The sequence below is a fragment of the Hemitrygon akajei genome, chromosome 23, assembly GCF_048418815.1.
Source record: "Hemitrygon akajei chromosome 23, sHemAka1.3, whole genome shotgun sequence".
Lineage (NCBI taxonomy): Eukaryota > Metazoa > Chordata > Chondrichthyes > Myliobatiformes > Dasyatidae > Hemitrygon > Hemitrygon akajei.
In genome coordinates this window covers 63,276,819-63,290,861 of record NC_133146.1, presented here as the reverse complement: position 1 = coordinate 63,290,861, position 14,043 = coordinate 63,276,819, and the positions used below count along the sequence as shown (strand labels likewise).

Sequence of the window (14,043 nt, the reverse complement as noted above, 5' to 3'; positions counted from 1 at the left end):
TAATGAATAAGATATAGTTGGGATCACAGAGACATGGCTCCAGGGTGACCAAGGATGGGAGCTCAACATCCAGGGATATTCAATATTCAGGAGGGATAGACCAGAAAGAAAAGGAGGTAGGGTAGCATTGCTGGTTAGAGAGGAGATTAACGCAATAGAAAGGAAGGACATTAGCCTGGAGGATGTGGAATCGATATGGGTAGAGCTGCATAACACTAAGGGGCAGAAAACGCTGGTGGGAGTTGTGTACAGGCCACCTAACAGTAGTGGTGAGGTTGGGGATGGCATTAAACAGGAAATTAGAAATGCGTGCAATAAAGGAACAGTACGGTAGTTATAATGGGTGACTTCAATCTACATATAGATTGGGTGAACCAAATTGGTAAGGGTGCTGAGGAAGAGGATTTCTTGGAATTTATGCGGGATGGTTTTCTGAACCAACATGTCGAGGAACCAACTAGAGAGCAGGCCATTCTAGATTGGGTATTGAGCAATGAGGAAGGGTTAGTTAGCAATCTTGTCATGCGAGGCCCCTTGGGTAAGAGTGACCATAATATGGTGGAATTCTTCATTAAGATGGACAGTGACATAGTTAATTCAGAAACAAAGGTTCTGAACTTAAAGAAGGGTAACTTTGAAGGTATGAGACGTGAATTAGCTAAGATAGACTGGCAAATGATACTTAAATGGTTGACAGTGGATATGCAATGGCAAGCATTTAAAGATCGCATGGATGAACTACAACAATTGTTCATCCCAGTTTGGCAAAAGAATAAACCAGGGAAGGTAGTGCACCCATGGCTGACAAGGGAAATTAGGGATAGTATCAAGTCCAAAGAAGAAACATATAAATTAGCCAGAAAAAGCGGCACACCTGAAGACTGGGAGAAATTCAGAGTCCAGCAGAGGAGGACAAAGGGCTTAATTAGGAAAGGGAAAAAAAGATTATGAGAGAAAGCTGGCAGGGAACATAAAAACTGACTGTAAAAGCTTTTATAGATATGTGAAAAGAAAAAGATTGGTCAAGACAAATGTAGGTCCCTTACAGTCAGAAACAGGTGAATTGATCATAGGGAACAAGGACATGGCAGACCAATTAAATAACTACTTTGGTTCTGTCTTCACTAAGGAGGACATAAATAATCTTCTAGAAATTGTAGGGGACTGAGGGTCTAGTGAGATGGAGGAACTGAGGGAAATACATGTTAGTAGGGAAGTGGCATTAGGTAAATTGAAGAGATTAAAGGCAGATAAATCCCCAGGGCCAGATGGTCTGCATCCCAGAGTGCTTAAGGAAGTAGCCCAAGAAATAGTGGATGCTTTAGTGATAATTTTTCAAAACTCCTTAGATTCTGGATTAGTTCCTGAGGATTGGAGGGTGGCTAATGTAACCCCACTTTTTAAAAAAGGAGGGAGAGAAATACCGGGGAATTATAGACTGGTAAGTCTGACATCGGTGGTGGGGAAAATGCTAGAGTCGGTTATCAAAGATGTGATAACAGCACATTTGGAAAGAGGTGAAATCATTGGACAAAGTCAGCATGGATTTGTGAAAGGAAAATCATGTCTGACGAATCTTACAGAATTTTTTGAAGATGTAACTAGTAGAGTGGATAGGGGAGAGCCAGTGGATGTGGTATATTTAGATTTTCAAAAGGCTTTTGACAAGGTCCCACACAGGAGATTAGTGTGCAAACTTATAGCACACGGTATTGGGGGTATGGCATTGATGTGGATAGAGAATTGGTTGGCAGACAGGAAGCAAAGAGTGGGAGTAAACGGGACCTTTTCAGAATGGCAGGCAGTGACTAGTGGGGTACCGCAAGGCTCAGTGCTGGGACCCCAGTTGTTTACAATATATATTAATGATTTAGACGAGGGTATTAAATGCAGCATCTCCAAGTTTGCAGATGACATGAAGCTAGGTGGCAGTGTTAGCTGTGAGGAGGATGCTAAGAGGATGCAGGGTGACTTGGATAGGTTAGGTGAGTGGGCAAATTCATGGCAGATGCAATTTAATGTGGATAAATGTGAGGTTATCCACTTTGGTTGCAAGAACAGGAAAACAGCTTATTATCTGAAAGGTGGCCGATTAGGAAAAGGGGAGATGCAACGAGACCTGGGTGTCATTGTACACCAGTCATTGAAGGTGGGCATGCAGGTACAGCAGGCGGTGAAAAAGGCAAATGGTATGTTGACATTCATAGCAAAAGGATTTGAGTACAGGAGCAGGGAGGTTCTACTGCAGTTGTATAAGGCCTTGGTGAGACCGCACCTAGAGTATTGTGTGCAGTTTTGGTCCCCTAATCTGAGGAAAGACATTCTTGCCATAGAGGGAGTACAAAGAAGGTTCACCAGATTGATTCCTGGGATGGCAGGACTTTCATATGAAGAAAGACTGGATAGACTAGGCTTATACTCACTGGAATTTAGAAGATTGAGGGGGGATCTTATTGAAACGTATAAAATTCTAAAGGGATTGGACAGGCTAGATGCAGGAGGATTGTTCCCGATGTTGGGGAGGTCCAGAACGAGGGGTCACAGTTTAAGGATAAGGGGGAAGACTTTTAGGACCGAGATGAGGAAAAACTTCTTCACACAGTGAGTGGTGAATTTGTGGAATTCTCTGCCACAGGAAACAGTTGAGGCCGGTTCATTGGCTATATTTAAGAGGAAGTTAGATATGGCCTTTGTGGCTAAAGGGATCAGGGGGTATGGAGAGAAAGCAGGTACAGGGTTCTGAATTGGATGATCAGCCATGATCATACTGAATGGCGGTGCAGGCTCGAAGGGCCAAATGGCCTACTCCACCTATTTTCTATGTTTTCTAGGACAGGATGGCACAGCCTTAAGATAGGGGGGCATCCATTTAAAACAGAGACATGGAGAGATTTCTTTAGCCAGAGAGTGGTGGTGAATTTGTGGAACTCATTACCACAGGCAGCTGTGGAGACCAGGTCGTTGGGTGTATTTAAGGCAGAGATTGATAGGTTCTTGATTGGACATGACATCAAAGGTTATGGGGAGAAGGCCAGGGAGTTGGGTTGAGGAGGGAAAAGAAAGTTCAGCCATTCTTAAATGGGGGAGCAGACTCAAAGGGCCTTATGGCTTAATTTTACTCCTACGTCTTATGGTCTTATTATGGTCTATAGTATCCTCAGTGCATCCCTTCAGTTGGGTGTGTTTGATGTCTCATCTATCCTGTTGTGTTCTGAAGAATCATCCACAAACTCTCCTCTTCATTTTCTTACACCACTGCCCATGATGTGCTTCAAGAATCTATCTTCAGATCTGTTATCTTCATTGATGGCCTCAGTATTGTCATACAAAAATATCAGTTTCTTGAGAAATGGTGACAGCACCCTGTTGTTCAATTCTGTTAAGTCCACCATGTCTCTTAATTAAAGCTGCTTGTCTGATATCTAATTCTAGTACTATCTAAAGTAGATACATGAAGCAAGATCATTGTCCTTAGTCAACATAGATCTACCTCTAAAACACGGACTTAATCCCTCTCCTCTACTTGCAAATTTGGTATTGCTTTTGCCTGATTTTGTAGCTGTATAACTGTGTCAAGACTACCAGATCCCATCTCTATTTCTACCGTAGATGATCTGATCCTGAAACCGTTGTAAATGTCATTGTCGCCTCTAGCTTAAACTCAGGTGTTTTCCTTCTCATGTTCAACACCTCTAAGGTCATCTAAGACTTTGCTGTGTGCATTCTAATTTGATTCAAATCCCACTCAATCAGTTTTGCAGATTTTACTCGTCTACCAGTCATGCAAATTTTTGTATTCTACTTCAGATTTTCTGGCTTGCTTTCTGATAATCTCTTCCCTCCCTTTCTGTGAAATCCTCTGTTGCCCTTGCGTATCCCCATCTTTCACTGATGGAGTATTGGCAAACATTCTTTCACCAACATATTCACCTTTTAACTACCTGTAAGGATTTCCTTAAGGTCTGTTTAGGTTTTTGGTCATCTGAAATTTCCCTTTAAGACTAGAAGATATAGAAGCAGAGTTAGGGCACTTGTTCCATTGAGTCAGCTCTGCCATTCCATCATGGCTGATTTATTATCCTTTTCAACCCCATTCTCCCACCTTCTCCCTGTGACCTTTCACACCCTGACTAATCAAGAACCAATCAATGTCTGCTTTAATTTTTTGGCCTCCACAGCCATCTTCGTCAATGAATTGTATCTTAGTATTCTATTATTTGACTTTGTGTCATTATTATGAAATGACTTGGATGTTTTATAAATAAAGTTCATAGTTGTTTGATTTTGCATCGATGCTTTTTCTTAATTGGTGCTTTGGTTTCTCATTTCCCCTGTTCCTTATTTTATTGTTGGTCCCTTTTCATTGAGATACCTCCTCAGCGTGGGGCAACATGGTAGCACAATGTTTTACAGTACCAGTGACCTGCCCTGCCGTCTGTAAGGAGTTTGTACTCGTGGGTTTCCTCTGGGTGCACAAGTTTCCTCCTACAGTCCAAAGATGTACTAGTTGGTAGGTTAATTGGCCATTGTAGATAGGGCTTGGGTTAAATTGGGGGTTTAAAGTTGTAGATCATTTCTGATTACCAGTATGCCAATATGTAAATTTCCTTTCCATTGTCCCACATTCTATTGGATACATGTTATATTACTTTTAAGGAATGGGGGAATGTTAGCCAAAAAACAGTAGCCTAACCTTTTACAGTTTATGAAAAAAAGTTCTAAAATCTCTTGACACTTGTAATCAGGATATTTTTGAGTAGATCTGCAACAAGAAAGGATTTTTCAAAGATATAGTCGCAACTCTGTAGGTTTTTTGATGTGCTAATGAAACATTAATTTCTTTTGATTCTCAGGATCAAACTTTTGCTCTTTTGTGTCTGTTATTATCACTGGCAATGTATGGTTAAAGTGTGTTTACCTACATAAGTAATTACCAAGGCACAATCATTTAGAATCAATTATATTGTGCATATATAATTTTCTTCTTCCAAAGCCTTCCTACATGTACATGGATTAACATTTTTAATAACTATACTTCTCCCATTGTAGAAATCATTTATCAAATTTTTTTTTGGGTAAAAAAAACCCTCAGTTTTTTATGTTAAGGATGTATGCTCAATTTTCACCTAATGTGGTTAATAGTATTTGAATATTGTGCGGGGAGGCAGAAGTTTCTCAATGGTTGCTGCATTTATACTGAAATTTTGACTGGGAAGGTTCATACATTTAATTCCTTGGATCCAGTTAAACATATTTACAACTTGCATTTAATTCGGAACTGTTCACATGCCTCACTCTCTTTGATATTCCTCATTGAAATGGAACATTGTTTAAAATTTCTGTTAGTTAAATTAATCAAGAAAAGCAACAGAAAATGTTTTATTAGTTTCAAGAAATTCCTTCATGACCTGGAATTTAATTCAGCTGTTTCTCACTTTGTAGTTTGTTTTCTCCAAAACTATAAACTTGCATAGTTTTAAAAATACTCTTCTGTGTTCTCTAAACAGATTATTGTCGTAATTTTGTACCATGTTTCCGTAAAATAATTTGTCTTTAATATAGAGTCTGGAAATTTAATCCTATCCTTCACTGCTCCTTGAACTGGTGAATATTAATTCCAGACAACTTTCGAATCTTTGATAAACTTAAATGCATTATTAAATTAGTTTCTAGGTATTACTTAATGTGTATTCAATTAGTACCAAACTTCCTCCAAATTAATGCATTTATTTTATTAACAACCATTCTCTGAATATTGATGTCCAAGGGCACTCTTTAAAAATATATTAGCAAAGTTTTATCTGTGTACTAATTATCACATTATATTAGGAATCCTGCCTTTAAAAGCTTTTTAGCATGTTTTTGCACAGCTGGATGGTAATGTAATTCCAACACACTTTTGGTGTAAAACTGGACAGTTTACACGATCAGTGCTGCACTGGGAACATTGCAAAACTAGTGGTTGGTTCCTGAGGGGCAGTGTCTTAATGTATTGCTGTGTTTACACTGAAAAGACCCACAAATACAATTCATCTGATTAAGGTTATGGGTATGAAATATTACAATTTGTGCACAATTACAATGTGTTGACTGCCTTTCACCCTTAATATTCCCAACTGAAAATGACTTAATTGAATTGTAACATATTTAAAATCTCTATTAAATTAAATTTTTTAAATGGTATTCACTTTACTCCATTCAAGAGAAACCTTCATAACTTGAAATTTGATATGACTGATCAAACTTCAAAAGTTTGAAGTAAATGTTTTATTGAAGTATATATATGTCACTATATACTACGCTGGATTCATTTTCTTGCAGAAATTCACATTAGTACCAAGAAACACAATAGAATCAGTGAAAAACTACACAGAAAGACTGACAAGCAACTATTGTACAAAAGAAGGCAAACTGCAAATACAAAAAAAATAAATAATATTGAATATTATAAATAGATAATATTTTAAGTCCCTGAAAGTGAGTCCAAAGGTTGTAGAATCAGTTCAGAGCTGAGGTGAATGAAGTTATCCACGCCAGTTCAGGAGCCTGATGTTTGAAGGTAACAACTGTTCCTGAACCCAATGGTGTAGGACCTAAAGCTTCTTTTGATGATTTCTTTTAATTATTTATGGTTTTATATTGCTATATTTCTACACTATTCTTGGTTGGTGCGACTGTAACAAAACCCAGTTTCCCTCGGGATCAATAAAGTATGTCTGTCAGTCTGTCTGTGTGATGGCAGAAGTAGGAAGAGAGTGTGGCCTGGATCCAATATTATTCTTTTCAAATCTTATTATTATTCAAAAATAGCACAAGTACATCGAAGTAACAACACTTACAATGCCTCATAAAAGAAGAAATTATCTTAAGGATTGAAAATTTTTGTGATTTAAAAAAAAACCCTACTAAGCAAGAAAAATGAGGGAAAAAAAGAAACCCATTGGAGGTACAACCCCGGAGCCATGCATCATACAAAAAGCCAATATTATTTAGGCGACTTAATCAGCCTGAGATTGTGTATGGAAGTTGGGAAGGGAGCTTGGCCTGGTTGGTGGGAGTCCATGATGCTGGATGACTGTTTTGTACCTGTTTTTTCAAAATTGTAAACCTACATGGCTTCCTAAATACTCTCCTGTCTTCCCATGTTTTCTAAACAGCTCATCGTCTCAGTGGCAATTTCTGCAATTTATTGCTGAATGTGCTTTTTAAATTCAGATCTCCAGTTATCTTGTTTGAATATAATTATTTTTTCTCTTTCAATCAGGTTGAACTAATTAAGGGAAATTCACAAAGTGTTGGACTGACTTTCCGCCAAATCCAGGGAAATGATGGAGATGCGGTTCACGTGACCGTGGAAACCGTGACCCCAAACTCACCAGCTGCAGCTGCTGACCTCCAGAAGGGGGATCGCCTCATTGCAATTGGAGGTGAGAGCATATGACGGTGATATTTTTATAGTGAAAACTAGCAAATTCATTCTTCTACAAATTTAGTTTCATGAAAAAACTCACTCATTTAAACAGTAAATATTGGCCTTACTTCTCTTCTTCTTAAGCCCAGACCACCGTCCATATTTAGCTAAAAATATCATTATTGCATCAAATTGATAATTATACAGTTGATAATCTGCTTGGTCCTCTTGTTTACCAGTTTTTTTTGGTTTATTGACAATCCCAAATGCAATACACTTCATGTGGGAGAGAAGATTTTGGTAATATAAATACCCAGGGTTATAAATTCTCAGCAGCTTGGGAAGCAAAGTTTAAAGTAAATTTATTATCAAAGTACATATATTTCACCAACTGCAACCCTGAGATTAATTTTCTTGCAGGCATACTCAATAAAACCATAATAGAATCAATGAAAGATCACACCAACTTGGGCATTCAACCTGTGAGCAAAAGACAACAAACTGTGCAAATACAAAAAGAAAGAGAATAATTAATTAATTAAAGTATCAAGAACATGAGGTGAAGAGTCCTTGAAAGTGAGTCCATAGGTTGTGGGTGCAATCAGTGATGGGGTGAGTGAAATGATTGAATCTGGTTCAAGAGCCTGATGGTTGAGAGGTAATAACTGTTTCTGAACCTGGTGGTGGGGATCCTGAGGCTCCTGTACTTTCTTCCTGATGACAGTAGTGAGAAGAGAACATGGACTGGATGGTGGGGGCCCGTGAAGATAGATGCTTCTTTCCTGCGATAGTGCTCCATGTAAATGTGCTGCATGGTGGGGAGGGCTTTAACCGTGATGGCATGGGCTGTATCCACTACTTTTTGTAGGCTCTTCCGTTCAAGAGCACTGGTGTTTCCATACCAGGAGTATATTGCAACTACTCAAGATACTCCCCATCTCACAGCTAAAGCAGTCTGTCAAAGGTTTTAGATGACATGCCAAATATTTGAAGAGATAAAATTTTGTGCTAATTCAATAGTAGAGTTGGAAAAGAAGAATCAGTGGCTTAGAGAGCTGAGCTGTTGGGTGAGAATGAGTTATAGCCATCATATCACGGAATGGAAATAGGTTCTTCAGCCCAATTGGTCCCTGTCCACTGTTTTGACTGCATTAATCTAATTTCTCTGCATAAGGATCATATCTTTTTGTGCCTTTCCTATTTAGTGTTAGTCTAAATTAGGGGTTCCCAACCTATTTCATGCCATAGCCCAATGCCATTAATCATGGGGTCCATGGACCCCAGGTTGGGAACCCCTGTTCCAAATGCCTTTTAAATACAGTATTAAATATAGTATTTCTATCTGATTCTACCATCTCCTCTAGCAGCAGATTTCCAATAATCAAACCACGCTCTGTGGGACAAAAAAAAAGATTTTCATCCTTTTGATTACTTTAAAACTCATTCCTCTCATGCAGACATGGTCAAGAGGTTCAGTTGTTGTTCAAAACAAACATAATGGGGAGGGAATGCGATCTAAGGGACTCAGACCATGGAATGGTTGTTGGTGCCAGTCAGGGTGGTTTGAGTATCTCGGAATCAGAAGGAATTTTCACACATAGCAGTCTCTAGAGTTTACAAAGAATGGTGCGAAAAACAAAAAGCATCGAGTGAGTGGCAGTTCTGTGAACAACAAAAACTTGTTAATGAGAGAGGTCAGAGGAGAATGACCTTTCTAGTTCAAACGGACAGGAAGGAGACAGGAACTCAAATACCCATGCATTAAAACAGTGTGCAGAAGAGCATCTCTGAATGTAAAGAGCACATTGGAGTACAGTCGGCCCTCCTTATCTGCCGGGGATTGGTTCCCGGACCCCCCCCCCCGTGGATACCAAAAATCACGGATGCTCAAGTCCCTTATTTAACCTGTCTCAGTGCGGTGGTCTTTAGGACCCAGCGGAACCCTGGACTTTATTTAACCTGTCTCAGTGCAGTGGTCTTTAGGACCCAGCAGAACCCCGGACTTTATTTAACCTGTCTCAGTGCAGTGGTCAATAGGACCTGGCGCAGCTCTGAATCCGCAATGTTTCTGTTCACGAAAATAATCACAATCACGATTGAAAATAAGGTGGAAGTAATAAAGCGATCAGAAAGAGGTGAAACGCCATCGGTCATTGGAAAAGCGGTCAACGATCAGGACAATTTTAATGGAGCATGTGAAAGGCCCTGCCCTGATGAAAGCTACAATTATTACTAAGCAATGCATAGTTTAATTATTGAAATACATATGTTTCTTAAGTTTTATATGCAGAGAAAGGTAAAATATATACTATATACTAAGAAAAATGTTTTACTAACTGACGCTAAATAATACCTGTTCTGACTTCAAATCCGACTTAAAGACGGACTCAGGAACAGAACTCATTCATGACCCAGGGACTGCCTGTACTTTTAAATCATCTCTAGATTACTTATAATACCTAATGCAATGTAAATTCTATGTAAATAGTTGTTACACTGTATTGTTTAGGGAATAATGACAGGAAAAAATAGTCTGTACATGCTCAAACAACGAATGCTGGAGAGAGAACTTCCAGGTTTTCCTGATCCACGCATGCGGAATCCACAGATAAGGAGGGCCGACTGTACATACATTTTCAAACTTGATCCATACATTTACAATGTGAAGCAGGGATGAGGGTGAGTTGAGGAAGTGGATGGGCCACAGCAGGAGAAGACCATGATTGTACACTCACTGGCCACTTTATTAGGTACAGGAGGTACAAGATAAAGTGGACCCTGCGTGTCATTCCCCCCAACATATCCAATCTTTTCCCCTTAAATAAAGGCCTTCCCAGGAAACATCCTGGTGAGCATACTCCAGAGCAACCACATTCTCCTATGGCCTGGCATCTGAAACTGCTCATTCCAAATGTGGCTGAACCAGTGTTTTGGAAAGTTGCAATTATATTCTGTGTTCCAGTCTCTGGGTCACACTTACCACCCAAATGACTTCTGTTGTCATTTTCAGGATAGCATGGAAGTAGATCTCTAGATCTCTGTTCATCAACATTCCTTTGTGCCTCACCATTCACTGAGCATGTCCTATCTTCCTGTGTCTTGCCATCTGATGACTGTGGCCTTGGGCATTCTTCTCACTCTCCACTGCACTACCCATTTTATGTCATTCCCATACCTGGTAACCGTTTGAGCCATTTGCAAACTTAGTAATATGAATAAGTTAGAAGAGAAGTTATTAACATCAGTACAAGGGGAAAATAATTGTGTTGGATATAAGATCATGATATAGGAGCAGAATTAGGCCATTTGGTCCATCGAGTCTGCGCAACCATGTCATCATAGCTGATCCAATTTCACTTTCAGCCCCAATCTCCTACCTTTTCCCGTATCCCTTCATGACCTGACTAATCAAGAATCTATCAACCTGTATACCCACTGACTTGGCCTCCACAGTGTCTGCAGTAATGAATTCCACAGATGCACCACGCTGTTCCTCCTCAGTTCTAGTTGCGGTTTCGGAGAAAAATTCTGTAGAAATCCCAACAGTGGTGTTATGTTTTGTAACTCCAAAACGTGAAAACGAATTGAAAAGAAAATAAGGGAGTCGAACCTTGTTTTTTTAACTTTAAGCGAGGGGCACACATATCACGTGATGGCGTGCTGAGGTATGCTATTTACCTACTTTTACATATAACCCACAATGCATTATGTAAAAACAAAGATTGCTTAATCAAACAATATATTTACAATATTACTCAAATGTTACTGAAATATTAAATACACAATAGGTAGTAATATAAAATAAGGAAAATAGATTTTTCCCTCACTTCAATAAAATTAACTTTCTTTTATTGTATTGTACATACTTTTTCAAACTGGATCAGTTACGATTTGTAATCCATCTGCTGCAGGGATGAGGATGGTATGAGGATTTTGTCTTTGTCATTTCATACAATTGTTGGCTTCCAAAACTTTGTTTCTGTTGCTGTATATTTAATAAACGATATTCTGCGCTGTAACCTATGTATTTCTTTGAGGTAGTTGATACTTTTTTTTGGAGGTACTGTATTATGTCTCATTATTTGCAAAAACAGTTACTTAGACAGGTATGCTTAAGGTCCCTTGAGAATGAGTCTGCAGAAGGTTGGTTTTTAAATGAACAGTGCCTCCTTTTATCTTGTGGATTTCCACATAAAAGTTTATATTGAAATATGAAATGATAAACAGGTCTATGAAGGAAGAATACAGAGTTGTCAATTTTGAACACTGGTTTCTTTTTAAGCACAGATGTACCAATGATGGTTGAAACAGACCATTGATAAAGTAGTCATTTCTGTCTTGTAAGCATCATTGCTGAGAAGCACATCATCAGTCTTGTTGTAGGGTTAAAATTCAATGAATTCACTTATGTTAGGAAGAGATTGGTTCTCTTCCTGACAAATAATTGTAATCTTGCTATAAATATTGAAACATTCCATGACCTTAGTCTTGCAAATCATCAGTTGTAAAATCTGTCCAGCACTCACCAATCACTGACTTGCACTCACCATCCAATCACTGTCCAGCACTCACGATGAACAAGAAATGTGGCTATGCTGGTGTTTCTTGAAAAATAATTCCCAAAAATGTAAATCACAAAATATGTAGATTATGATACACTTTGCTAAGCCTTCAGTGAATCTGTTGCTGCTTTCTATCATTAGTTACACTTGCTTTCTATTTATTTATTTACTTACTTGCATATAGCACAGAACAAGCCCTTCTGGTTCTTCAAGCTGCACCGCCGGCAAGCCCCGATAAAACCCTGACATAAACCCTGAAATAACCCCTGATATAAACCCCGCTATAAACTCCGATATAAACCCCACTATAAACTCCAATATAACCCCCGATATAAACCCTGAAATAACCCCTGATATAAACCCCGCTATAAACTCCAATATAACCCCCGATATAAACCCTGAAATAACCCCTGATATAAACACCGGATATAACCCCCGATATAAACCCTGAAATAACCCTGATATAAACCCCGCTATAAACTCCGATATAAACCCCACTATAAACTCCGATATAAACCCCACTATAAACTCCAATATAACCCCCGATATAAACCCTGAAATAACCCCTGATATAAACCCTGCTATAAACTCTGATATAAACCCCGCTATAAACTCCAATATAACCCCCGATATAAACCCTGAAATAACCCCTGATATAAACCCTGAAATAACCCCTGATATAAACCCCGCTATAAACTCCGATATAAACCCCGCTATAAACTCCAATATAACCCCCGATATAAACCCTGAAATAACCCCTGATATAAACCCTGATATAACACCGGATATAACCCCCGATATAACCCTAGCCTAATCACAGGACAACATGCAATCACCAACTCACTTACTAACTGGTACATCTCTGACCATGGGCGGAAACCAGAGCAGCCGGAGAAAAGGCAGGCACTCCACAGGGAGGATGTAGACACCCTATAGATGACATCAGAATTGAACTCCGAACTCTGACACCCTGAGCTGTACTATGGTGGTTAAAGATGCTCGTGACAGAAAATGCCACGTTGGTACTGAGAAGCCTGGATAGCTACAGATGTTGAATCTTTTTCTGTGGCAGTACTTCACTTTGTCTTGACCTTCCACGACTGAGGCTGTGAGGGGAACAGTAGGTGGGTAATTTCTGGAGGAAATTTGCCTTGGGGGCATGAGTCAAAAAGTAATCTAAGATGAGGCACAAATGCAGATGTAGATTTATTTTCTCTGTGATATTTGATTATAACTCGAGACATCTGGTGTGGTTGCTTATGCAGCCTTTAGCACAGAAGACAGTATTGACAGAGATGCCCCAATCAAGATGGGGGGCACATGGTGCTTGTTAAAATTATTTTGGTATGGTCTTGAAAAAATAAATTCCTGTTATTATGAGTAAAACACACAAAATGCTAGAGGAACTCAGCAGATCCGGTAGTATTTATGGAAATGAATAAACAGTCAACGTTTTGTGCTGAGGCCCTTCGTCCAGACTGGATAGAAAGGTGAAAAACCTTCTATTGTTTTCCTTTCCAGTCCTCATGAAAGGTCTCAGCCTGAAACATCGACCATTTATTTCCCCCCACCTGCTGAGTTACTCCAGCATTTTGTGTGTTGCTCTAGATTTCCAAGCATCTGCTGAATCTCTTGTCTTTATCCTGTTTTTCTTCTTATTTTAAATTCAGTCACTGCCTCAAACTTACACACACATTAAATTAATATTGTTTGTTTCACCTGCATTAGAAGTCTTTCTCTCTGGATCTGGGGTCTCTGAAAATTGCACTTTAATTTCTAAACCCACATCCAAATGTTCTTTCTTGTGTTTTCCTCTTTTTGTCTGAAGACAGTGGCTTTTTCTCCAAGGGGTTAGCTGACCAGAATCTCTCTGAGCTTCAGAATTAATGCACAAGTGACAGTTTTGCGGATGGAACTATTCGGTCAGAGCCTGTTCCAATGTTGTCCTCAAACACAGTCAACTACTGTAAATTGTGTTATGACAGCAGATGGTAATTTATTGTAGCCAGTGTGCTCATGTTTGTGCTTCTGATTATTGATTCAGTACCAGAAATAACTCAGTCGGAATGT

The 14,043-nt window shown here is 39.1% G+C and overlaps 1 protein-coding gene across 1 annotated transcript in view; it reads left to right on the top strand.

Moving 5' to 3' along the window:
* pdzd8 (PDZ domain containing 8) overlaps nucleotides 1–14,043 on the top strand; it is a 249,511-nt gene that overhangs the window by 219,840 nt on the left and 15,628 nt on the right. The window contains exon 4 of the mRNA XM_073027847.1: nucleotides 7,265–7,427. Within this exon, the coding sequence (XP_072883948.1) occupies nucleotides 7,265–7,427 (163 nt within the window). The remainder of the gene's footprint in view (nucleotides 1–7,264; nucleotides 7,428–14,043) is intronic.